This window comes from Rhinolophus ferrumequinum, chromosome 8, assembly GCF_004115265.2.
Source record: "Rhinolophus ferrumequinum isolate MPI-CBG mRhiFer1 chromosome 8, mRhiFer1_v1.p, whole genome shotgun sequence".
Lineage (NCBI taxonomy): Eukaryota > Metazoa > Chordata > Mammalia > Chiroptera > Rhinolophidae > Rhinolophus > Rhinolophus ferrumequinum.
This window is the reverse complement of record NC_046291.1, coordinates 9,914,670-9,941,512: the sequence shown is the minus strand read 5'-3', so window position 1 is coordinate 9,941,512 and position 26,843 is coordinate 9,914,670. Positions and strand designations below refer to the sequence as shown.

Here is a 26,843-nt window from a genome sequence, read left to right as displayed (position 1 = left end):
CTGGGTCATGCTTGCTTACTTGTGTGTGTGTGTGTGTGTGTGTGTGTGTGTGTGTGTGTATGTATATATGTATATGTCTATATATAGATATGTATATATACATATATGTATATATGTATATACACACACACATATGTGTGTATATACATATATACACATATGTATATATATGTAGATACATGTAAATATTTATTTGGCTGTACACTGAATGTAAAATATACTTTTTTTAAAAAAAGTCAGCCAAATGGTCAACCAGGATCAATGGTTTAGAAAATTGCTGAGTCAAAATGGTAGCAGTGCTAAATAACAAAAATGGAGAAGGTAATTTTTAAAATTGAGCACCAATGTAATCTGATTTGAAATTGGATTTTTTTAAATTGCTAACTTAGCAGTTGGCTTTCTCATCATTCAATCTTTTATAAAAAAACATGTATAGCTGCTTTCCTCATAAAAACCTTAGATAAAATGGGAGAGATACTGCTTAGAATCTTTTAATAAGACTAATCTTACAACCTTTATTATTTTTTCTCTATAGGAGACCGAGGTTTTCCAGGAACAAAAGGATCACCAGGTTGTCCTGGAGAAATCGGAAAGCCAGGCTTACCTGGAAAACCAGGCGTCCCAGGAGCCAAGGTCTTTGAGAATTAGACTTCAGACTGATATGGGGACGAGGCAGAGCAATTGTAGTTGGCCAATTAGGTTGTTCCTGCCAATCAGGACGCTTTGTGTGGACAAATTATCAAAGTATTGGTAGATGATAAAGATATTGCATTCGTTTAAAGTTTCTTGAATCATCCCTCCCTTTTAGAAAGGAAAATAAAAGGTGTTAGGAGACAGGTTTGCTTCTCTATTCCTTCCTTAATCTTCAGAAACATTCACAATATTTTAAAGGGGAGAACTCTTGGAAGAAACCTGGACAGCTATGAGAAAAAAACTATCAAAAGAAGAGACGTCTAGATTGTTTACAGAAAATTCCACAATATTCTGAAAAAGTGGAGGCTCTAAAGAATTAAGTATAATTTTATAGAAAAGTCAGCAGCTAGAGTGGAAAAAGGAAAGTTGATGGAATGGTGGTGACTGTCAAAAGAGACTTAGAAGCTCTACAATGAAAATATAATTTTCAAGTATGATAAATAGCCCAAAAGACCCGTCAATCAATAGCCAATAAGGATTTGGAAGCATTATATAGTAAAACTAACATAATTTCTGTGCTATAGGGAGAACCAGGACTAGCCATGCCTGGAGAACCAGGAACACCAGGTTTTCCAGGAGAAAGAGGCAATTCTGGGGAAAATGGAGAAATTGGACTCCCTGGATTTCCCGGTCTCCCTGGAATTCCAGGAACTGGAGGGCTTGATGGACCACAAGGTACCATAGCAAGTGCGATTACTTTTCTCCATTATGAGCTCAGCTAAAATGCAGCAAGTTGAATATGTAGGGATGACGAATTCTTCTCAAACAAAGCTCTAGATCAATAAATACTAGAAACTGGGGCCTAATTATTTGTCCATTCAACATTGTTGCCCTACCTTTGCTCCTTCTTTCCTTCCTTCTTCCTTCTTTGCTTCTTAAAGAGTTTCCTCTTAGACATATTAATGGTATTACATATTGGTCCGATTTACGGGGAGAAATTACAGAAGAGTTCTTGGGATAGCAATACTAGGACCTTGGCTTTTGGCACCTGAATATATTCTTGGACTCTGTTTTGCAGGGGATCCAGGGCAGCCTGGAATACCTGGAGAAAAAGGACTCCCAGGAAGGTGCACAGAGGGTCCCAGGGGAGCCCAAGGACTTCCAGGTTTAAATGGACTGAAAGGTCAACAAGGTAGGAGGAGGGCCTTAAAACTAGTCACTATATGGGCAAGTGGCGTGGGACTCCTGCTTTACGCTTTGCTGTTTAACCTCGGAGCTGTCCAGCAACAAGTCCTGACCACTGTTCAGTGGAAAATGGTTGTTTCAGAAATACAAACTTTGTTGTCATGGATTTGTTGCAGTGAGTACCACCCTATAGATTAAGAGACCTGAAGTTAATATGATAAGTCGGATTGTGTCTTTTATGCAAAAAAAATATGAACACTGAATATGTATATTTATATATATATATTTATATATTACGTAAAAACTCTCAAAAAAAGTTTTACCTTTATAAGTATATTAAAGTGACAAATTTATCCTTATTATGAAAATAAAGTGAATGTATTAAAAAATACCTGTTTAACAAGTTACAAACTAAAATATGTAGTTGATTGTTTTAAAGCCTCCTAAAAGAAAGGTACAAAAATAAATCTAAATTATGTGGACTAGATGGTGCAGACAATGGGAAACTTACTGTATCTTTTTGGCTGCTCTCAACCAGATCGGTGATCTATTATGACTGGGGAAAACCCTCCAGGACTCAGCTAATGCCTGTGGGCTACAATACTGCTTATGTGTTCACAAACAAGTTTGTGGCCAAAATGATAATTGTAGTGGTTCTCTTGTTGTTTCCCGAAGCATCTGGTGGCTCGCTCTATGTGAGTGGCTCTGAAAGTATTCTGCAAGTTAAAGACAGAGCCACAGTCATAACAGATCCAAATTCTACATTTTTATTACTGCATGAGCCATTGAAACAGAGAATGTTAAAGCCAGAAGGGATCTTAAAAATTTTATAGAAGGGGACATAAATCAGTCAATCCGATAAGTATGTGGTTTGCTCAAAATCATACAGCTACATATTTGCAGCCACAAAATATTTCTGGAGTTGGGGAGTGTACTTGTGTTCATTCATTCATTCATTCCTTCACTCATTCAACTATAGGCAGAAGAGGCGAAACTGGGCTAAAGGGAGACCCAGGTATTCCGGGCTTGGATAGGTCAGGAATTCCTGGAGAACCTGGACCACCAGGAAAACCAGGTCATCGAGGTGACATGGGACCACCTGGTCAAAAAGGATATCCAGGAAATCCAGGATTTTTAGGGCCACCAGGTATCCTTTTTTATGCTTTTATTTCTCTTCTACTATCTTCTCCCACATTTTCCTTTTCAGGTGGTTCTATAAACTGGGCATAGACACAGGCTTTTCCTTCTATGCTTCTCTTTCAGTTAGTATAAGACTTTTTCTTCTGAATGATTTGCAAGGGGCAAGCGGGCAAGGTAATAGGGGTGACAGGACGATCACATTTCACAGTTTTCTAGGATGTGGCTATTTGTGTAATCTTCTTTATCTATTACTACTAAAATATATTTACTAGTATTTTGTTGAGATTTTTTGCATCAATAATCATAAGGGATACTGGTCTGTTTTCTTTTCTTACGATGTCTATGCCTGGTTTCTGTATCAGAGTAATGCTGGCCTCATAGAACAAGATAGATAGTGTTTCTTCCTCTTGTATTTCCTAGAAGCATTTGTGAAGATGGATATTCTTTAAACGTTTAATACAACTCAACAGGGGCGTCATCGGGGTCTAGGCTTTTCTTTGTGGGAAGTTTGTAAATTGCTAATTCAGTTGCATCACTTGTTACGGGTTTGCTCAGATTTTCTGTTTCTTCTTGAGTCAGTTTTGGTAGTCTGTGCCTTCTAGGAATTTGTCCCTTTTGTCTACATTATGTGATTTGCTGGCATATAGTTAGTTGTTCCTAGTATTCCCTTATAATACTTTTTATTTCATCACTATCTTTATCGCTTGTGTGTTTGGGAAGAATATTCCAACTGTTTCCTCATACATAAGAATCTCCCTGAACTTTCCTCCAAAGAAGAGCCCAGAATAACAACTTAATCTGGAAATATCCTTTCATGCATATCACTGAGACACTATCATGTGGCAGCAGTGTTCCTGGCCATAGAGACACATCAGTGGATGAGACTCTACCTCCGGCAGTGGGGGAGACAATAACAAACACATTTAAAAACGAAGTTCGGCTCTAGGCAACTGCTATAAAGAAAATATTAGGTTGGTGCAAAACTAATTGCGATTTAAAAGGTTAAAAATAATTACAAAAACTGCAACTACTTTTGCACCAACCTAATAAAATAAGGGAGTATATAAAATAAGGGAGTATATAATAAAATAAGGGAGAAAGCTATTATTAGTCAGGGGTTGGGAGGAGGGAATGATCCAAAACTTCAGCATATTCTATTCTCATCCACAAATGTGATTTGCTACCAATGACTTATACGTGACGTAATAAAAACCGTTTACTCACCCACCTCCTAGACAAATATGGTTATTTTCCTATTTACAGAAACCATTTCTTTAACTCCCAACTGCCCTTCTAATTGTAATTCATTTTATTAGATGGAGTATTTGCTTTCCTCATTCCACACCACATGTGCTGCTCTGTGTTACTTTATTTCCATAGGTGAAAAAGGATCGGCTGGGATGATGGGCTTCCCCGGAAACATTGGCCTTCCAGGGCCTCCTGGGAACCCAGGCACCCCGGGCCAGAAGGGTAAGTGATGGAGGCTCTTTCCAGCTACCGGGGGGCATGAACAGTGTTCATTCATTTAACAGCAAAATAAATTATATTGTATTCTTTGAGGGGAAAATAGTTCTGAGAGAACCACGTATTTGATTTTGCTCTTGTCTATATTCCTTGTTTTTCATTTGAATGGGATCGTATTTTCTCCTTGCAGGCTTATATGCTACCCTCATGTGGCTGCCTGATTTGGGAAACCATTGATCAAGTTCTCAGCACTGTTAACCTTTTTGGCTTATTTGTTTTGTTGTGTTTTATGGTAAGCGCTGTTACCTTTTGAATCCTTAGGAATTACTTAAAGAATTGAGGAATTGCTGTTGTTACTCCTGTTTTATAGGTAGCTTTGGAATTCCAGGAGCAAAGGGTAAGAGAGGACCCCCAGGAGCCAAGGGGGAAGAAGGAGCTAAAGGAATTCCCGGGCCTTCTCAAATATCCCATTTACTGGGGGACAAAGGAGAGCCAGGCCTCAAAGGTACAGACAGCCTTACGTTTAGAACCAGAACATGAGAGCTGATTCTGAGACTAAGACTTATCTGGGCCAGTCCTCTTCGCTGGCAGATGAGGACAGTGGGGGCAGTTTAATTTAACTGCCCGCAGTCACACAGCCAGTTGGTGGTCCAAGCCTGGATTAGAACTGGGTCTTGGGTGCCTTGTACGATAATATGCTGCCTCTTTAAGGCATAACTTTTTATTTCTCAGTTAATTCTGCATGTGGGTCTGCTGTATTTAAATTGTCACTAGTCAATTTTAAATTAGAAATCCTCAAATCCCATTTTTGCCACATACGTAGAAAATCAGACCCTTAAGAAATGCCATGTAAAAAGCTTCCCTGGCTGGAAAAGAAACCTCCACACCAGATTCCACTTTATTCCATCAGTTGTCGGGATGAATTTTTATCATTGCATCTAAAATCTACTTCTCGTGCTCAAAACCCTTTGGAGAATAATAACTAAAAAGAAAGTATGTTTTAATTGAAAATTAATGCTTCAGAGTGCTGTTGTCAGCTATAACTACCAGACTAAAATTCAAACCCAATCAAATTATTTCAAGTTATTTGAGCCTTTTCTCTGACAGTTTTTGTTACATAATCAATACAACCAATGTAAAATCAAATTTTAAGAAAGCCTGACTTATGGTCTCCTTGACCAATTTTAATCCTAATTAATTTTAGAAAAACAGAATTTCTATGTAAAATGAAATATTTACAGAACAAACTGTCGTAGCACGGAAGAATAAAGGGAAAATGTGTTTGCAGTTGCAAAACCCTATCAAGTTTTGAGTAATTTGTAATAAATTTTGAAAAGTGAAATTGTATTTAACAAATATTTATATGCTTGACACATAAAGATTTATAGTCCAAGTAAAGATTTTCCTAAAAATTCTACAGGGTGCTATAGAATACACTAGAAAGACTAAATAGTTGTCTTTCCCAGAACTAGGAAGGACTTCACAGAAGTGATATCTGACCAGGATCTGGAGAGTAATTGAATCCAACTAATTTGCCAACTTAAAAAAATGTATAATCATTGGGAAAATAAATTCATAGAAAGTTTTTTTTTTCCACAAGGAAAATTAAGAAGTAAAGGTCTTTTGGGTAGTTCCTATTAAATCTGGTGTCAAAGAGATAGTTTAGTTCTAGGTCAAACGGGAGATTGCACTACATTTTTTGCAATGAAATAGAAAGTAATATGAATTTCATAAAACTGCAAAAACCGATCTAAGCCACGATGTGGAAAAAATAAAAATACTGCCACAAACGTTCCAGTCCTCATAAACTGCCTGCATAGACACTGTTTCACTGGGCTAGTCTAGATGATTTAGATAGTGTTAAAAACATTTTGAAAAAATATGAATAGCATGTCTGTCCCTACACAAATTAAAATTTGGATTTAACATCATGAATGCACAACAGATACTAATTTACAATTAAAGAATTCCTTTTGTAAAGTATGGAAGAACACATGCTATTTCTATGCTTGTATCAGAATTCTTTTACTCACCCAAAGTTCAGTATGCATGGAAGCTGTCCTGAATGTTTTCTTTTGGCTTTTCAAATGCATAACCAAGTAGCAGAGATTGAACAATAACAACAAAAAGATCATATTATCTAGTCCTCTCTAATTTCAATATGATCCTTTTTTTTTTAACTGAATTTCTGGCTTAAAGACATTCACTGCAAATGGATGAGATGTTGAAGGTACAGGTAAGCACAACTGTCATCTCCTAAAGGAGCCTGCACAGGAGATGTGGGCATATGTATGAAAAGATAATGAATACTACAAGGTGGAAATTAGTACTGTTGTGTTTTTTTAACAAAGACCTGTGTAGCACTTACCACGTGCAGGTACTGTTCTAAGTATTACAAACATTGACTCATTTAATCCTCACAATACCCCTAGGAGTAGGTTATTGCTATCATCCCATTTTACAGATAGAGAATGGAGAAGTCAAATTAATGCTGCGCTCATTCGAAGTGGCAGAGATGGGCACTTACACTGAAATGGTTGGTACAGAATCCATGTTCCCTGTGCTGACAGGTACCACTGATAGTGAGTCCGGTGGGAGGTGAGGGAAGCAGAAAACACAGCAACCAAGGTAGTTGGAGAGGCCCCGGGAAAGAGGATTGAAATTATGAGTAGGAGTCAGATAAGCAAATAATACTCTTGGCTGAAAATCTTACCGAGGCTCCCCATGCTTTAAGAATTCAAACTTCGTAGGTTGGCATACAAGTTTATCACTTGCCCTTTGCCTACCTCTCCAGCCACAGAACATTTATTTATTCAATAATTATTTTTTAGTCCCTATTAACTAGGCATTTTACTCTGTCCTGAAGACACAGAGGTGAACAGAGCAGAGGGAGTATCCTGTCATGAGAAAAGTTACAGTTCAGTGGGGAGAAAGAGACATTAATAGATTCATAAATATTTTCTGTATAAGGCCAGGTAGTAAATATCTTAGGCTTTCTGGACCATATATAGTCCCTATGCATAATCTTCCTTAGTGTTTGTTTCTCTGCTTATTTGGTTACAGCCCTTTAAAAATGTAAAAGCCATCCTTAGCTCTCTAGCCATTCAACACCAAGCCAGATTCGGCCTACAGGCAGTAGGTAGTTTGCCAACTAAATAATATATATTTTTAAATTATGATAAATCACATAAATGGAAAAAACAAAGGTTATGAAAGAAAATAACCTAACTGCCTGGTATTCATCACTCCTTCACACATGCTTTTTTCTTGCCTGGGGATCCTATCCCATTCCATGCTTTTTTCACCCGACTGGATCCCACTCAGTCTTCAAGATTGAGCTAAAAAAATACTTCTCTTCCAGAAATTCTTTCCTGTAGCATATTGTGCCCAACTCTGTTACAGAACTTATCACACTGGGCGGCAATTGTTTACTTGGTTATCTCCCCAGTGAAACACTAAAAACTTGGGGGAAGGGGACATGATTTATATCTCCAGTACTCAGCATAAGACCTGTCTATTGATTAGACACTCACTCCATATGGAAACGAGTAAATATGTAACCAGGAAATAGCGAAGGGAAGTGGGTCTGCTTGAGAAAAGGCACGAGGCCAGGCCATCCACAGAGGGTAGAATGCTTCAAATGCCAGTGGAAGAAGTTCATGCTTTATACGGTAGTTCATCATGTAGAGAGATTCAAGGAATATTTTTGAGCAGGAAAATAATGTGATCAAAGCCGTGCTTTACACAAGTAGGATGGTGTTGTGGGAAGTTTGTGAGCTTCCCCAACTGCAGAACTGGGTTCCAATTCCCCACATTACCACAGATGGATGGTGTGACTCCAGATTAGCCCACTGACTTCTTAGAGTCAGTTTTCTCACCTCTTCATCCAATCTGGAAAGGCTCATGAATAAAAGAAAATAATATCTGACTTTAAGGAAGAGGACGTCATCAAAATGGCGGCATGAGGTGAGCCTCTGTAAAACTCCCCTGGAATTTACAACTAATCGAACAACAATAACTCCACAAAGGAGTCCCTGCACAGCAGAGAGGCAAGACGAAGAGGCCCACTACTGAATTTACCTAAAGGTGGGCGAATCGCTCGAGCGGGGGAGGAGGGAAGGGAGAAGTGCGGGGACAGAGCCGCACAGGCGGGCGCAGGACGCAGACCTAGCTCAGTGCTCCGAGCTCGCTGCATCCCGGAACTATTGCAGCTGCGGGAGAGGAAAGAACTCGGACTACTAGGGCTCCGTTTATGGCCCACAGGGCTGAGGGGACAGCATATAACAAGCCCGTCTCCCAGGGAATCCCCCCACTGTGTGAGAAGCTGGAATAGTGCCGAGAAAATATAGCAGTACCGTGTGAGAGAGAAAAAAAAAAGGCTGCAGTCAGAGAGAAAATAAAACATTCTACCAACAAGTACTAGAAAACAAAAGAAAGACCTCTTCCTATCAAGCTGTTGCAGAAGCCACTCTTGTAGATGTCTAGGAAGAGAAATAATAGATCAGTAATTGCCATGAATAACCAAGGCAACAAGACAGCTCAGAAAGAAAGTGAAAGGTCTCCAGAAAAGGAACTTAAAGATATGGAAATATGTGACTTAAATGACAGAGAATTCAAGATTGCAGTTCTGAAAAAACTCAACGAGATGCAAGAAAACACAGAAAGGCAGTTTAATGAACTCAGAAACACAATCAAAGAACAACATGAGCATTTTACGAAAGAGATTGAAATTTTAAAAAGAACCAAATAGAATTTCTGGAGATTAAGAACTCAATAGAAGAAATTAAGAATGAAATAACCAGCTAAGGTAGTACAGTTGACCAGATGGAGGAAAGAATCAGTGACATCGAAGAGAGAAACCTGGATATTACACAGATGAAAGAAGAAAGAGACTTGAGACTTAAAAGAAATGAAAGAACTCTACAAGAACTTTCTGACTCCATCAGAAAGAGCAATATAAGAATAATGGGCATACCAGAAGGAGAAGAAAGAGAGAAGGGAACAGAGAATATATTCAAATAAATTGTTGACGAGAACTTCCCAAACTTGTGGACAGAACTGGATCCTCGAATCCAAGAAGCAAATAGAACACCTAATTACCTCAATCCCAACAGGCCTTCTCCAAGGCACATTGTATTGAAGCTGTCTAAAATCAACAACAAAGAAAGAATCCTCAAGGCAGCCAGGGAAAAGAAGACGGTAACCTACAAAGGAAAGCCCATTAGATTATCATCAGATTTTTCAGGAGAAACTTTACAAGCCAGGAGGGAGTGGAACCAAATATTCAAACTATTGAAAGAGAGAAATTATGAGCCAACAATAATGTATCCAGCAAAGATATCCTTTAGATATGAAGGAGGAATAAAGACCTTTCCAGACATATAGAAGCTGAGGGAATTTTCTAATACACGACTTGCACTACAAGAAATACTAAAGGAGGCTATTCGACCACCATCAACAGGGACAATTTGTGGCAACCAAAACATAAAAAGGGGGAGAGTAAAGCCCTGAACCGGAATATGGGAATGGAGAAAGTAAGTGTGCTAAAGAAAATGGAATACTCTAAATATCAAACCTTCTTTTACATAAACTTAATGGTAACCACTCAAAAAAAATCCAGAACTGAAATATATACTGTAATAAAAGAAGAAACAGAGGGAAACATCATAGAATACCACCACACAGAAATAATCGACAACAACAAAAAGGCAAAGAAACAATGGAGACACAGCCTTACCAGGAAACTAAAGATAGAATGACAGGAAATCCTCACATATCAATAATCACCCTAAATGTAAATGGACTGAACTCACCAATAAAAAGACACAGAGTAGCAGATTGGATCAAAAAATTAAACCCAACCATATGCTGTCTCCAAGAGACACATCTTAGCTACAAGGACAAGCACAGACTCAAAGTGAAAGGGTGGAAATTGACACTCCAAGCAAATGGTACCCAGAGAAAATCAGGTGTAGCCATAATGATATCAGATGAAACAGACTTCAGGGTGAAAAAAGATAACAAGAGTCAAAGATGGACATTTCATAATGGTAAAGGGGACTATACAATAAGAAGACATAACAGTCATCAATATTTATGCCCCCAATCAGGGAGCACCGAAATATACCAAGCAACTACTAACAGAACTAAAGGGAGAAATTGACCAAAACACAGTTATACTAGGGGACTTAAATACATCTATATATGGATAGCTCATCCAAACAGAAAATAAATAGCAAAATATCAGCCCTAAATGACACATTAGATGAAATGGACATAATTGACATATATAGAGCACTTCATGCTAAAACATCAGACTATACATTCTTTTCTAGTGTACATGGAACATTCTCAAGGATAGACCATATATTGGGACATAAAATCAGCCTCAGCAAATTTAAGAAGATTGAAATCATACCAAACATATTCTCTGATCACAAGGTTTTGAAATTGGATATCAACTGCAAAAAGAAAGCAGGAAAAAACACAAATACATGGAGATTGAACAATATACTTTTATAGAACAACTGGGTCAAAGAAGAAATTAGAGGAGAGATCAAAAGATACATAGAAACAAATGACAATGAAAATACATCCTACCAAAATTTTTGGGATGCAGCGAAAGCAGTTTTAAGAGGGAAATTTATATCATCACAGGCCTATCTCAAGAAACAAGAAAAATCCCAAATAAATAACCTCATGTTACACCTTAAAGAACTAGAAAAAGAAGAACAAGTGAAACCCAAGGTCAGCAGAAGAAAGTAAATAACAAAAATCAGAGCAGAACTAAATGAAATAGAGAACAAAAAGACAATAGAAAAAATTAATGTGACAAAGAGCTGGTTCTTTGAAAAGATTAACAAAATTGACAAACCCTTGGCTAGATTCACTAAGATAAAAAGAGAGAAGACACTAATTAACAAAATCAGAAATGAAAGAGGGGAAGTTATCACGGACACCACAGAAATACAGAGGATCATCCAAGAATACTACGAAGGACTATATGCCACCAAATTCAATAACCTAGAAGAAATGGACAAGTTCTTAGAAACATATAGCCTTCCAAGGCTGAACCATGAAGCACTGGAAAATCTCAACAGACCGATCACCAGTAAGGAAATTGAATCAGTCATCCAAAACCTTCCCAAAAGCAAAAGTCTGGGACCAGATGGCTTCACTAGTGAATTCTATCAAACCTTCAAAGAGGATCTAATACCAATCCTGCTTAAACTCTCCCAAAAAATTGAAGAAGAGGCAGTACTCCCTAACTCATTTTATGAGGCCAACATTACCCTGATACCAAAACCTGGTTAGGACAACACAAAAAAAACTACAGACCAATATCTCTGATGAATACAGATGCAAAAATCCTAAACAAAATTCTAGCAAATCAAATACAACAATGCATTAAAAAGATTATTCATCATGACCAAGTGGGGTTCATCCCTGGGGCACAAGGATGGTTCAACATCGCAAATCCATCAATGTGATACATCACATAAACTAAATAAAGGATAAAAATCATGTGATTATATCAATTGATGCAGAAAGAGCATTTGACAAGATACAACATCCATTTATGATTAAAACACTTAATAAAATAGGTATAGAAGGAAAATACCTTAACATAATAAAGGCCATATATGACAAGCCCTCAGCTAATCTCATAATTAATGGTGAAAAACTGAAGCCCTGTGCTCTACGTTCAGGAACACGACAGGGCTGTCCTCTATCACCTCTGCTTTTCAACATAGTGTTGGAAGTCCTTGCCAGAGCAATCAGGCAAGAGAAAGAAATAAAAGGCATCCAAATTGGGAATGAAGAAGTTAAATTATCACTCTTTGCAGATGACATGATGTTATATATAGAAAACCCTAAAGACTCCACCAAAAAGCTATTAGAAACAATCCACGAATACAGTAAAGTTGCTGGCTACAAAATCAACGTACAAAAGTCCATTGCCTTCCTATATACTAACAGTGAAATCTCAGAAAAAGAAATACAAAAAACAATTCCTTTTGCAATTGCAGCAAAAAGAATAAAATACCTAGGAATAAACTTAACCAAGGATGTGAAGGACCTATATGCTGAAAACTATAAGACATTTTTGAAAGAAATTGAAGAAGACACAAAGAAATGGAAAGACATTCCGTGCTCATGGATTGGAAGAATCAACATAGTTAAAATGGCCATATTACCCAAAGCAATATACAGATTTAATGCAATCCCCATCAAAATCCCAATGGCATTTTTTAAAGAAATAGAACAAAAAATCATCAGATTTGTTTGGAACCAAAAAAGACCCCGAATAGCCAAAGCAATCTTAAGAAAAAAGAACTATACTGGAGGTATCACACTCCCTGACTTTAGCTTGTACTACAGGGCTACAATAATCAAAACAGCATGGTATTCACAGAAAAACAGTCACATAGACCAATGGAATAGAATTGAGAACCCAGAAATAAAACCACATAAATATGGACAGATAATTTTTGACAAAGAAGCTGAAAACATACAATGAAGGAAAGACAGCCTCTTCAATAAATGGTGCTGGGAGAATTGGAAAGCCACGTGCAAAAGAATGAAACTGGACTGTTATCTGTCACCATGTACCAAAATCAATTCAAAATGGATCAAAGACTTAAGCATAAGACCTGACACAATAAACTGCATAGAAAAAAACATAGGTACTAAACTTATGGACCTTGGTTTCAAAGAGAATTTTATGAATTTGACTCCAAAGGCAATGGAAGTAAAAGCTAAAATAAACAAATGGGACTATATGAAACTTAAAAGCTTCTGCACAGCAAAAGAAACCATCGACAAAATAAGAGGCAACCAACTGATGGAAGAAGATTTTTGCAAACAGTGCCTCCGATAAGGGGCTAATATCCAAAATATACAAGGAACTCATGCAACTCAACAACAACAAAACAAACAACCCAATTGAAAAATGGGCAGAGGACCTGAAGAGACATTTCTCCAAAGAGGACATACAAATGGCAAATAGACATATGAAAAAATGCTCAACATCACTATTCATCAGAGAAATACAAGTAAAAACCATAATGAGATATCACCTCACCCCAGTCAGAATGGCTATCATCAACAAGACAAATAGTAACAAGTGTTGGAGAGGCTGTGGAGAAAAAGGAACCCTTATACACTTTTGGTGGGAATGCAGATTGGCGCAGCCGCTATGGAAGGCAGTGTGGAGGTTCCTCAAAAAATTACGAATAGAATTACCATATGACACAGCAATCCCTCTCCTGGGTATCTACCAAAAAAATCTGAAAACATTTATACATAAAGACACGTGTGCTCCAATGTTCATTGCAGCTTTATTTACAGTGGCCAAGACACGGAAACAACCCAAATGTCCATCGATAGATGGATGGATAAAGAAGTTGTGGTACATATACACAATGGAATACTATTCGGCGGTAAGAAAAGATGATATAGGAACATTTGTGACAACATGGATGGATCTTGAGAGTATCATGCTAAGCGAAATAAGTCAGACAGAAAAAGCAGAGAACCATATGATTTCACTGATATGTGGTATATAAACCAAAAACAACAAAAGAACAAGACAAACAAATGAGAAACAAAAACTCACAGACACAGACAATAGTTTAGTGGTTACCAGAGGGTAAGGGGGGTGGGGGGTGGGAGATGAGGGTAAGGGGGATCAAATATATGGTGATGGAAGGAGAACTGACTCTGGTGAACACACAATGGGATTTATAGATGATGTAATACAGAATTGTACACCTGAAATCTATGTAATTTCACTAACAATTGTCACCCCAATAAATTTTAAAAAAATAATAATATCTGTCCTATACTAATACTTAATGAATGACAATTATAATAAATGGATTGAGAAGGGGGTAGTCTAGACAAAAATAGTATAGTACAGTCCTCTGTCATTACTAAAATTAAAAATTAAAAAGAAGCTATATGTAGGCCACAAATTCTTACAGGGTTTGTTTATAGTGTTACTATGATGATAGTTGCTAGTTTTCTTTGAGAATTAACTCATGCCAGCCACTGTGCTGATGCTTTGTATATATTATCTCATTTAATCCTCTTTTGAAAAAGATATGAGTTCACATTTGCCCATGCTCTTAACAAATACACTATCCTGTATTACAATAATAATATCTCATCAATTTTAATCAGGACTTAGATAACTCTGAGAAAATTATAACCTGCATTTTTAACACATGGTTTTTAACTTTAGGAATTGCAGGAATGCCTGGTGAGAAAGGATATAGAGGCACCCCAGGATTACCCGGTTTAAAAGGACACGAAGGGCCACCCGGACCACCTGGACCACCAGGTATAGATGATTCTCTAGTAGGAATATCAGAGTTTAAGTTTGCCTGGATCTAAATGTAACAAAAATGTGTTTCCAGACTTACCAGGTCAAATGTGAATTCAGCTCCAACAGAAATTTGCTTCTAAATTAAACGAAAATAAATGTGTTTGCAGTCAGCTTGTATTAACTAAAAAATATTCACAATATCACACACATAGAAGAAAATCAGATAATGCTTTAGAGTTTTTCAAATTTGCATCTTTTTATAAACAAGTTATGGAGTTTGCAAAGCAATGTTTTTAACAATTAAAGTTGTTCCCTATTCTCTATAGTCATACCAGTGACAAAATATATTACATGGCGATAAAATTTCAGTACTGAATGTAGACATTTATTACTATATGATCGTAGGCCCTGGTCCTAGGATGACTTTGGTGTTTGAAATCCAGTCCTGCTGAAAAGAATCTAACTTTCTCTACTTTTACATTTTCTGGGTCTTCAGTCCCTTTCTTATATGAAGGTAAAAAGGCAGCTAAAAAAGTATTTAAAACAGCTGGTTGGGCACCTCTGGATGCATTCATTCATGCAAGCAACAAATATTTATTAAGCACCTACTGTGTCCAGGGACTAAGCAAGGCATATGACTGTGTATTTGTTCTCAAGGCCCCAGAGGAGATCCAGGTAGCACTGGGAATCCTGGAGAACCAGGGCCACGTGGCATGCCAGGAAGCATGGGGAACATGGGAGTGCCAGGTAATGTATAAGGTCCTTTTATGAGCCTACAAGCTCACAATGGATCCCAGTTCTAGATTCTCTGTGTTGTTTTTTGTTTTGTAGTTCCATTTGGTAGAAAGTGGGTGTGATGCAGCTAAATTTACTTTTAGACAAATGTGCTATGTGCAACTAGAACACAAACGAGAACAAAAGAAATCTCTGTATTGTGTAAAACTCATCCATTATGACTACCTAATGCATTAGTGATTCCAAAAAGCCACCTTCCTAGGAAAAAGGTGGTGTGTGTAAAGGCAAAAAGTAGAACACTTCAACATTCCTGTGTTTATCTATTTTACCTGACTTCTTTTCCTAATTTCAGGTTCTAAAGGAGAGAAGGGAACTTCGGGACTCCCAGGTCTACCTGGAAGACCAGGCCTCCCAGGACTTCATGGTCTCCAAGGAGATAAGGGAGAGCCAGGTTATTCTGTAGGTACAAGGCCAGGACCACCAGGACCAAAGGTATATAAGCCACTCAAGTATTTACATTTTGATGGTGAAGTGAGTCCCTTTAAATATCAACAAGTATATATGGATTCAATGTGGGCAGAGAAAATTGAAAATAAGATTGTATTTTCTGGTAGTTACTTGTGTTTGTTTGTTTTCTAATCTTATCTCCACAACTGAGGATGCCTGTCACATAGCTGTCAGCTTCTGAGTTTATTCTCCCCAGTTTCAACTCCCCAGGAATGTCTCATAACTGTCCCTGCAACTTGAATGTGCTGCCAGAAGGAGGCAATGATCAGAGGCCCACACAATCTGACATCGCAGTGTTTGTTCTCCCTGCCATGCAAAGGATCCAGTCTTTGCTACGTACTCATCTCACACAGACTTATAAAACTGAATTTCCAAAAATTGTAATAAAAAACACTTGACTTTATTAAATTGTAATAAAAGCTGTAAAATAACTGTAGAGCATCATTAAAAAGCAGACAAAATCCTAAGATACATATATTTATCTTTCTTAGTTGTTTCAAAACTTTAAGTATTTTCATTTCATTACACAGAATTTTATCTTGTGTCAATGTGCTCAGTACTTGTGTTGTTAACTAGAGGTTGCATTTCACAGCCCTTGTTAGCTTATTGTACCAAGCAGCGACCAAATGTTTCAGTGTGGCTCAGTTGTTTTCTTTCAGGTTTATTTCCTTCCAACCTTTTTGTGTATAGTAGAGCTAGACCACTAGAGAATAATTAAATAGAAGTTCCCATAAGCAGGAGTTTTAACACGGGATTCCATGGACTCACTAAAGAAGTCTATGGGACCCTAAGAAGCCTACTGATCTCCTGAAATTGAATGTAAAATAAATGCAGATTTTAGTAGAGGAGAGTCTATATTTTTTATCAGACATTCAAGAATATATGACTCCAAAAAATATAAAATTTGGTACTCAGGGGCATTTTCCCTGACTGTTCTGAGCCAATAAAAAACCTCTCCTAAGATTTCCACCAATAAGAGTATTTCCACCAATACTCTCCATCAGTAATTGCTAAAAACAACAGCCAGAAAATTTTGGGAAGCCACACAGACCCAAGGAAGTAACTCTTTATTAGCTGGAGCACAAATAAATTTCCTTTGCCCTTTATTTTTAGACTAGGTCCTCAGAAAACCAGGGAGAGACTCCACTGAGATATTTTCTTAGTGAGGAATCATTTTATACTTAATTCACATTCAGTCAATTAATAGCTTTATTTATATTTAGGATTTTCATAGGTAACCATAATAATCATTTTCAGAACTGTGCATTGAACACAGAATAAGCTGGTTTTACCACGCTGGCAAATGATAGTAATAGAGTAGTCTATTTTAATCAGCTACTGTGGAGATTTTGTAAGTCTCCATCAAATCCCTGCGTGCTGGCTTATCATAAAACTGAAATACAGTTTTAATGAATATGAAATCATTGAAGTGTTTTGTTTTTTTACATGTGATTGACAAAATTTATCAGTATGCATGGTATTTGTAGGACATATATTCATTTGGTCTATTTCTTTCTTACCCCAGAGTAAATCATCACAATTTGAAATTACACATTTGTGTGATTATTTAACTATCTCCCCACTGGTCTCTAAAGCTCTGTGAAGGCAGGGACTGTGTGTGTGTGTGTATATATATCTATATATATGACATATATATGACATATCTGTGTATGGTTACTATTATATTCCTGGTGAGAGCCAGCTTCCTGGGCATGCGATTTGTGCAGCCACAGAGATTGGGTGCTGAAAAGGACTCCATGCTTGGTTTAACACTCTGCTGTTGCTATCTTGAATTGCTTAAAAATTTTTTAAAAGGGAACTGCCTTTTAAAGGGCATGTTGCACTGGGCCCCACAGATCATGTAGCCCTCCTGTTCCCAGCCCTTATCACAGTGCTGGCACATAGCAGACACTTAATATAAATTGCTAACTAACTGAAAAATAATAATCAGTAAATGCAAACAAACATAGTTTAGACTTCATTCTGATCACATATCCTGCATATATGAGAATTTTAAAGGTATTTGACTGAATTTAAGGGAGAACCAGGATTGCCAGGTGACATGGGACAGAAAGGAGAAAGAGGGTCCCCCGGCCCACCTGGATGTCCCGGGCCTCCTGGACCTGACGGAGTCCCTGGAAGTCCCGGAAGTCCCGGCCACCCAGGTGAGCACTCACTTCACAACTCTGAAAGCTGGAAACATGACACTTAGCATGACTCTCACGTACTCGAATCATCTCCGTTGGCAAAAAAGCTATTTAGGCTTTTGTACTACAATTGCTTTTATTCAACTTTGATTGTCAAGTTCTAAGACACTACGAAACAGAAAATTAACCCAGAGGAGTCTTATTTTTACTGATCAGCCAGTTTGGTGGACTGAAATCTAAAAACCTGCACCTGTAAATAAAACCTGTGAAATGCAGCCTCGATGAATTCAGCTTAAAGACACAACACGTTAGTTCACTGCCCAGTCTTACGATAGTCATATTAGTTTTCTAGGGCTTCCATAACAAATAATATAGACGGGGTCACTTAAACAACAGAAATTTATTTTCTCACAATTCTGGAGGCTGGAAGTTTGAGATCTAGATATCAGCAGGGTTGACCACCTTCTCACTGTGTCTGTCCTGTGACTGTGTCCAAATTTCCTCTTCTTAGTCGTATTGGGTTAGATTAATCCAGTCGTATTGGATTAGAGCCCAACCAAATGACCCCATTTTACCTTACTTGCTTCTTTAAAGACACTGTCTCCAAATACACTGAGACACTGGGGGTTAGGACTTCAGCGCATGCATGAGGAAGCAACACAATTCTGCCCATAACACTGTTGTGATTTTTTTGCTGGCATGTTTCAAGGTTGAATGTTGGCTTTGTTTCTCATCTGCTTATAATTCAGGTTTCAGCTTTTGTTTTATTTTGAAAAACCGCTAAGCTACTGGGTTGTAGCTTTGGGTCTTACTTGAAATGATATTTAAGTCATCTTTACAAACAATGAAAGGTTCAATGGATTTGCGATTAATTCCCAATTAAAGCAATAAATCAGATATTGAGTGGTCCCTGTGGCTGGTGTCTGCGTACCTTTGAAACGGATGCGACACATCTCTGCTGTGCTGCTCTGGGGGGAAAGCCTGAGGGGACTGACGAAGGGAGTGTTTCAGGCTGGCGTGAGCACAGATGACTTAAGAACTGACCATATCAGCCTTTGTTGTAACCATTAATCTTTGGGTGTCCTTTTTCCCTTTCCCTCTCTCTTCATTTATAGGAAAACCGGGTCCTGATGGCGATTTGGGGTCTAAAGGAATCAAAGGCTTCCCAGGCTTTCCAGGAACGAAAGGCCCTCCAGGTTCCGCTCCTGTACTTTGTCTGTTTCCCTTTCTGGAGGGACATGTTTTCTCCTGAGTTTGGACTCTGATCCCCCTATCTCTGAGCCGTGACTGCCCTACAGAAGGTAGACCCCAGTTACTCGGTGCTCAGTCAGAAATGCAGAAAAGCGAGGTCAGGTATTTAGACCTAATTCAAATATCTGCCCACCTATGACCCTCACGACTGTATTCAGCTGTTCATAGTTTTCGCTGTGAATGTAGCTTCACATAACTACAGTCCTGAAAAACGAACTCCTTTACCAGAATTACACACAACTGGTACATTAGGCCATTGATAGGAAATAAGTCCTCTCTTTGAATCATACTTTTTTTCCCCCAGGTCCACCAGGATTCCCAGGAAATCCTGGACCAATGGGTATGAGAGGTAACCAAGGGTGTGATGGAATTCCTGGACCAGCAGGAGAAAAGGGAGAGCCAGGTACAACTTGCTCATTATCTTGGATCCACTAGTTTTATTTTGCATGAAATAATTAGTGACACTGGAATCCTTCTCTGCTCTAGAGTCTTCTCTGACAGAACTCTTCTCTGTTTAACGTGTTCTGGGAGTGTGATAATTAAACTTCCTTCTGTTGCCAAAGGGAAATTGACCTAGCGGAATGAGTTATATAATGTATATAATGAAATTAACCACATATACAATATTAATATGCCAAAATTACCTCTTTCAGGTTTGCTGGGGGCATTTCCAGGCCCAAAAGGAAAACCTGGTGCTCCAGGTGAGCAGTCCTTTTTGATACACGTTTTCTAGGACAGAGTCTAATTTACTATGCCTGAAATATTGAATTAAATAAATCCCAATGGCAATGCAGGATGTTTATCTTCCTAGTATTCAAGTAAAAATGCTTTATTATTACCATCACAACAAAGTGAGTGAATTAGAAACTGTGACCCAATTTTGGAATTTCTTTCTATGAAAGTCTTTAAAAATAGACTTCTTATGTATTTGCTTTGCCTTTGTTTAAATGCATGATTTAAATGCATAACTTCCTGCAAGGATGAAGGTGGATTGGATGGCTTGTCCGTGAGCCTCCCTCCCTGCTATTCTGAGATGCAGTGATAACGCTGCTCCTTCCCACCTTGTTGTCTCCCTGGGTCTGATTCCAACCCCCAGAGCCAGCTGGGGGTTCACGCTAGTGATTATAAAAGGCCACCCAGGAACTCGCTCAACATCTCAGACGTGGCTCTTTATTGAACATGTCATTCAAAGTATGTACACGTTTGTTTGTTTGCCAAACGGCAATTCTGCGTTTCTCACGCCAGCGTTTCGTAAGGTGAGCAGCTTCTTTTCACTCTTTCCAGTTTGTAGAGAAACCTGCCAGAAGAAATACTAGTTTATTTGCACCTTCTCAGCCGTGGGTCCTGTGGATAGGAGTATTTTATTGGTTCACAAGGATCAGCAAGGAGTAGCCTGATGCTACTGAGACACTCAGAGGGGCAGGCATTTCTGTTAACCTGCCAGCTCGACTGGGAAAGTGGACAAGAGCTGTCGTTTTCTGTTTGTTTCTGGATGATGTGATAGTCCTTTTGGTGGAGCTCAATGTCCCCACGTCTCTCATACTTCTCCCTCCCCCATGAGCATAAAGGATTTCCCAATCTAGTGCATAGTCTAGTTTTAGAATTATGGCCAAAAGGAGAGTTTCTGTTCATTTCCCTGGGATGAGCTCACAGTTTTACCATTTGGAATGAGAACATGAGCATTTAATTGGAAATAAAATTTGATATAAAATTATCACACCTTAAGTTTAAAAAGCCTCAAAAATTAACAAATAGCCTAATTATATAAGTAATTGATTATGCATCTCAATCCTTCTAGGATAACTAATTAGGGAGCAGACATTGAAACTTGGAAGGTATGAATCATTTTAACTAGTTTACACTCCCAAATCCTAAAAAAGAAATCATATCATAAAACACGGAAGAATTTTATTGGACTTGGAATATACAACCCAAGACAGCATCTTGGTACCTCAGACCATTGCTAAACCCTGTTGTACAAATACCACATTTTGCAGCTTGAAGTAAGCTGAAATTATTTAAACACTTTCATTTAAAAGCATAAATTACAGGAATAAAAGAGCTAAAGAACACAACAGACAAAGGGCTAGATATTCAATATTCATCAATTTTATTTTCAGCATCACTCTTTGTCTTCCGCACATCACAACTTCCCAAACCCTTCCTCTGTGCCACTATCCTCAGCCTCACTTTTCCTCCTTTTTCCTCCAATCTGTCTCTTATTTTTGTGCCATTTGCTATTTCTAGAATAATAGAGATGGGAGAGAGGAGGGGGAATTTATTTTCAATCCATACAACATGTTCTATTCATGAATGTCAAAGCACAATTTCTTGAAGGTTCTCGGAGATTAAAATAGTGCTATTAAATGTTGACCTTTTGGGGGTCTTCTTAGGTAAATCCAAACCTCCTGCCACACTTCTCCCTTCCAGAGTAGTGTTTGTGTTAGAACTTTGCAGGAGAAGTAACCAGAGGACAGAACAGGGATTGTGGCTTTGTTGTTCCTTTTCTGGATTTAGCTGGGTGACACTGCAAATGCGCACATCATTGCCAGAAAGTCTCGCATTCTGCACTCTACTGTCAGTGATTAAATGTCAATCAAATATATGGCGATGGAAAGAGAACTGACTCTGGGTGGTGAACACAAAATGTGATATACAGATGATGTATTACAGAATTGTACACCTGAAATCTATGTAACTTTACGAACAAGTGTTACACCAATAAATATTAATTTTTAAAAAGTTCATCAAATAATCATTATGGCTTACATTTATAGAACACTTCAGAGCTTACACTGTGCTTTTCCGTCCCAGTTTTCCGTATATTATCTCACTAAAGAACTGAGCTAAGTCAGGTATTACCTTCATTTTTTTTTTAATAGCTTAAAGAGTTTTAATCAAATCAGCATAATTTTGTGGTTTTCAAACCTGTGTCTTAATTTTGAAAAACACAAAGAAGGACTATTACAAAATTAAAGGTGAACAATCAAAGTCCTTAGTTTCCTTAAACAAAAAAGGTAGGAGTCTATGATGAAACAATTAATACTTTTTGGATTATTCCAATTTAAGAATACCCAAATATGGCAAGACATAAAATCTGTGTGCTTCTATCTTTCATTCCTATGGACTTGTTTGAACTGAGATTTTATGTAATGCCACAGTGAAAACAAATACAAAAATAATCTTGGTATTGCACTAGAATCAGAAATAAACCTACTAGGGAATATGTGATAAAGAATTGACTTCTTCTGTTAAAATATTTTGTATCCAAAATGTATAATAAAAATGTAGGATTAAATATTTTATTTTGATATTAATAAGTTAAAATGATTTAAGTCTCTAATATTTTTGTTACCTTATAAGGTTACCTTTGGTTTAAATATAAGAAATCTTTAAAGTGAATTGACTTGGCCAAGATCAAATAGCTAGTTGGAGGCAGAAGTGAACTTTGACTCCATTCTTATAGACCTACATTTCTTTTACCAGCTTCTTAAAATAAATATAGATTTTTATATATATTTTATATATCTTGACATGTTTAAGCAAAGTGTCTACGTTATTAGCGATAACCACACACTATAACTCCCAGGACAGAGGCATTACTGAAACTTACCAAACCTTTTGCTTTTCAGGAGCCAAAGGAGACAGGGGAGACCCAGGCTTGCCTGGCCTCCCTGGCAGGAAAGGGACAGTGGGAGATGTTGGGCCGAAAGGACCCACTGGTGTGGCAGGACCCCCAGGGCCACCAGGATGCCCTGGTGCAGTCATCCCTGGCCAGAAAGGAAACCAAGGTCCACCAGGTTCCCCAGGAAACCCAGGTAGAGGATCTGCTTTTAAATAAAAGAAGGAATATAACGTTTGACATCAGAAGCTTTCAACCTTCCCTTCATGTGACTTGTTGCTTGTTTTTTTCCTCTGGTCTTTTCCATCTTCCCATATCTAAACCATTGTTGGTGTTCTTGAGGCAGAGTGGACTGTTTGAAAAATTATCAAATACCTAACTAATGAGCCTAAAAGAGAGATGCATCCATTTACCTATATTTATTGAGCTGCTGCCATGTGTCAGGTACTGAGGTAGGCAGAGATCCTGCTCTAACAGACCTTCATCGGGGAGAAACAGTTCCTGCCTTGTGCTAGGAGCTTCACTGGCATTATCTCATTCCGTCTTTTCCACAATCCCATCACATTCCCAAAGGGAAAGAATGTTCAGGGTAATGGTAAGGTGCAGGGTTTGCACTTTTTTCAAAACAATTACTGATGGAACCTGCCAAGTTCCCTGACTGGCAATACTGACAGGCTCTTTGTGACTTCAGGTGAGCCTGGTCCCCCCGGACCTCCAGGGACTCACGTAAAAGGCATAAAAGGAGACAAAGGATTTATGGGCAAGACTGGCCCACGAGGTCCACCTGGAACTGTAGGAGACCCAGGGCCACCGGGTCATATGGTAAGTGTGGACAATTATTTTGACTTCTTATATTCTTCCAAATCAATTTCCAGGATGATGTGTACAAGAGGCAACGCAAATTTCCCATTTGTGATGCTTCTGTGCAGTGCACTCAAGGGAAGACAGAGTCCAGAAGGTTCAAAGAATCAGAGAATCTTAATTGTTGGACAGATTTGGCCTCTAAGGGTTTCTAAAAGTTTGATTTATAGGGGACTCTTCTCTATGTCATTCCTGACCTTTTCTTCTTTAGACTCTGAACAATTCCAGTGATGGAAGCTTCAAAAGTTTGGAATCACTCCAGATGACAACATAATTTTTCTCTATTAATACACTTTCAAAGTTATCTGTGCCATCTCCTAAATGTCTATTTATTTCTCCCCATGACATAATTTCGAGTATTGTTAAGTGGCTGCCCATTTCCTTTCAAATATTTTCTCCCGATAAATACTTGTATTTTTCAAATTCAATGTAACCTTTCATCTACTCTGTACCTCCTAGTTTGTCAATATATCCCTTAAAATGCAGGCTATGGGATGAACACCCTCCAGGGTAAGAACTCAGTACACCATGGAATAACTAGCTAAAGGATGGAAGTGTCTTACTACTCTGAATATCACCATTTTATAACGCAACCTAAAAGCTACTTGGGCTGTTTGGCTGTCACATCACCATATTGTCATCACACACTGAGTTTATGGTCAGTGAAAGCCCGTGTGCCTTTTCTTCATGAACTGCTACTAAGTTTTATCCATTATCCCTTGTCTATTTTTTGATTTACAACTCAAATGTCGAGCTTTCACATCGATCTTTCTTAGATGTCATCTTGTTCATTGAGGCTCTTGCTCCCAGCCTGTGACTATCTCTCACCTCATAGTCTCTCACTCAACACCTTGGCCATCTTCCCGAGCTTTCTCTTAACAGCGTATTGGAAAAGCCTGATTCCTCTGTTTACATCAAATTCTTGGAGACTGATGAGGAAATCAGTTTCGTCATAGATGTCCTGCGTTTTCATCAGTGATGGGTAATGAGGTACTTTAGCATGGCTTATTGTCAGGAATCATGTGTAACTGTCTTAAGATCTCTTGGTATTTTGGTTTCCAGAGTCTACGTTTTTTTGTTGTTGTTCATGAGATATTTGCCAATCTCCAGTCTTACATATCTCTCATGTTCTCCACGATTCTTTGTAAGTGGCAAAGACTGATTCTATGATCACATCAAAAGCCTTTCCAAGGACATTGGGCTTTGGGAAGTCTGGTTTGGAAATGTGATCTCTCTTCAATCTTCTGGGGATCCTAAGGTCAGGCTAGGCTTCTACTTTTGGACTTGAAAGATAATTCTTCTTGACGGATGTCTAACTTGGCTCAGCGCCTTTACTAGCTGTCTCTTTGCATGGAACAGCTCCTTCCCACCCAAGGGCTGGGCCTGGCACACGCCCTCCTCCCTTGTTACTTTCGCCTCTGGGGAACAGCCAGACCTCAGAAGCCTGGGAGTCCTTGATCAGATGGTTCTGTTTTCTCTCCCTCCTTTTTAAACCTCACGCCACCTTCTGCAAGCAATAGGACTGCTTTTTCATTTGGTCTTCTTGCTCCAAAGACAGCTGGCTCAAAGGCCAGTCTTGTTATTCTTGGCATTTTTCATGTTCATTGTTTCCAAGTAATAACATTCTGTCTCAATTCACACGGACAGTTTAAGAGTAGATTTAACACACATTCTGACATATGGCTCTCTTTGGAAATCCTGCTCCCTCCCCTCTCCTCCTGTGTCCTTGCTTGAGCATCTCATGGCTACAAGAGCAATTAGAGTGAACCTCATGAGGAGGAAGGTCTCCTCCGCATCAGATTACTGCATCCTTGCCAAAAGCACATGTCAGAACTCCCTGACAACCCCTTCCTGCTCCCATCCCTGGACACTACTTCTCCCACCGCCCTGACCAGGAGTAATGTATAACCCCGCCAGCTTAGTTAGAACGATGGTGGGTGCTACAATTCACCCACAGCATGGCTCTGCTGTCTTTGCAAGAATTACAAAGACAAATTATAATTTTCATTCTGGCAGTCTGATGCCAGTTCTTCCTGTCCAGTTGTATCCAATACTCACACAGCCTACGTTAGCATCAGAAGTTGTGATTGCTCTTGGGCTTAAGGGTAGTTTTTTCCTTTTCTCTTGAAAATGATAGTCCTAAGGACAGGTCTGGGTGGCAGAGGAGTTATAGGAAGAGAAACGCTGGATTGGAAGGTAAAAGTGATGTCTGTTAACTTCAGCTCATTCTTACCCAACATAATAGTATATCCTACTTGCTTTTTAAACAATTGCAGCGAATAGTGTGACTTTTTTAAAGTTGTGGTTCTGCTCTCTTTCGTGTAACATATAGGGAGCACCAGGTACCCCAGGTCCGCCAGGGTCCAGAGGTGATCCTGGATTCCAAGGATTTCCAGGCATAAAAGGTACTGTTTTTCTGTGCTTCCCTTTGGATACAGATAACAATGAATGAGATTCATATTTCAGGGCACACAAATGTTTACTGAGCTCCTACAGTTACCACAGACAGTTGGGGTGAGTACAAATGGACCTCAGTATGAGTGAAGAAAGAAGACTCCACCAGCACCCAACCTCAGGGGGGCTTAAAACTTAAAACCATACCTTGAAGATGGAAGCTATAGAAAAACTAGCAGAAACAGTTTAAAGCGGTTACCTTTGGAGAATACTGACGTGTTGGGGGCTGGGGAAACTACATTAATATCAACAGTGCTGCTTTGAATTGTTTATTTTACCTTGTGCATGTGCTACAGTTTTGAAAAGCTGAAAATCTCAAAGAATATTCACCAGCCTGTTGGTTAATGGGAGAAGGTAATTTTTTATATGCGGATTTAAGCATTTGCATTTTTATGGGTCATGTGTATTATGTTTTTAATCAGAAAAACAAGAATACTTTGGGGATTTTTAAGTTTAAATGTTCATACACATAAACTTCAGGTTTCAGAATATGATTCTCAAATCTCTCATAAAG

The 26,843-nt window shown here is 38.5% G+C and overlaps 1 protein-coding gene across 1 annotated transcript in view; it reads left to right on the top strand.

Moving 5' to 3' along the window:
* The window catches only part of COL4A3 (collagen type IV alpha 3 chain), a 156,173-nt gene that overhangs the window by 113,111 nt on the left and 16,219 nt on the right, over window positions 1–26,843 (top strand). The window contains exons 29-44 of the mRNA XM_033112035.1: window positions 536–633; window positions 1,218–1,368; window positions 1,712–1,825; window positions 2,798–2,965; window positions 4,339–4,428; window positions 4,793–4,927; window positions 14,669–14,767; window positions 15,410–15,499; window positions 15,840–15,979; window positions 18,033–18,159; window positions 19,257–19,337; window positions 19,697–19,795; window positions 20,046–20,093; window positions 23,025–23,210; window positions 23,706–23,836; window positions 26,208–26,280. Of these exons, the coding sequence (XP_032967926.1) occupies window positions 536–633; window positions 1,218–1,368; window positions 1,712–1,825; window positions 2,798–2,965; window positions 4,339–4,428; window positions 4,793–4,927; window positions 14,669–14,767; window positions 15,410–15,499; window positions 15,840–15,979; window positions 18,033–18,159; window positions 19,257–19,337; window positions 19,697–19,795; window positions 20,046–20,093; window positions 23,025–23,210; window positions 23,706–23,836; window positions 26,208–26,280 (1,830 nt within the window). The remainder of the gene's footprint in view (window positions 1–535; window positions 634–1,217; window positions 1,369–1,711; window positions 1,826–2,797; window positions 2,966–4,338; window positions 4,429–4,792; window positions 4,928–14,668; window positions 14,768–15,409; window positions 15,500–15,839; window positions 15,980–18,032; window positions 18,160–19,256; window positions 19,338–19,696; window positions 19,796–20,045; window positions 20,094–23,024; window positions 23,211–23,705; window positions 23,837–26,207; window positions 26,281–26,843) is intronic.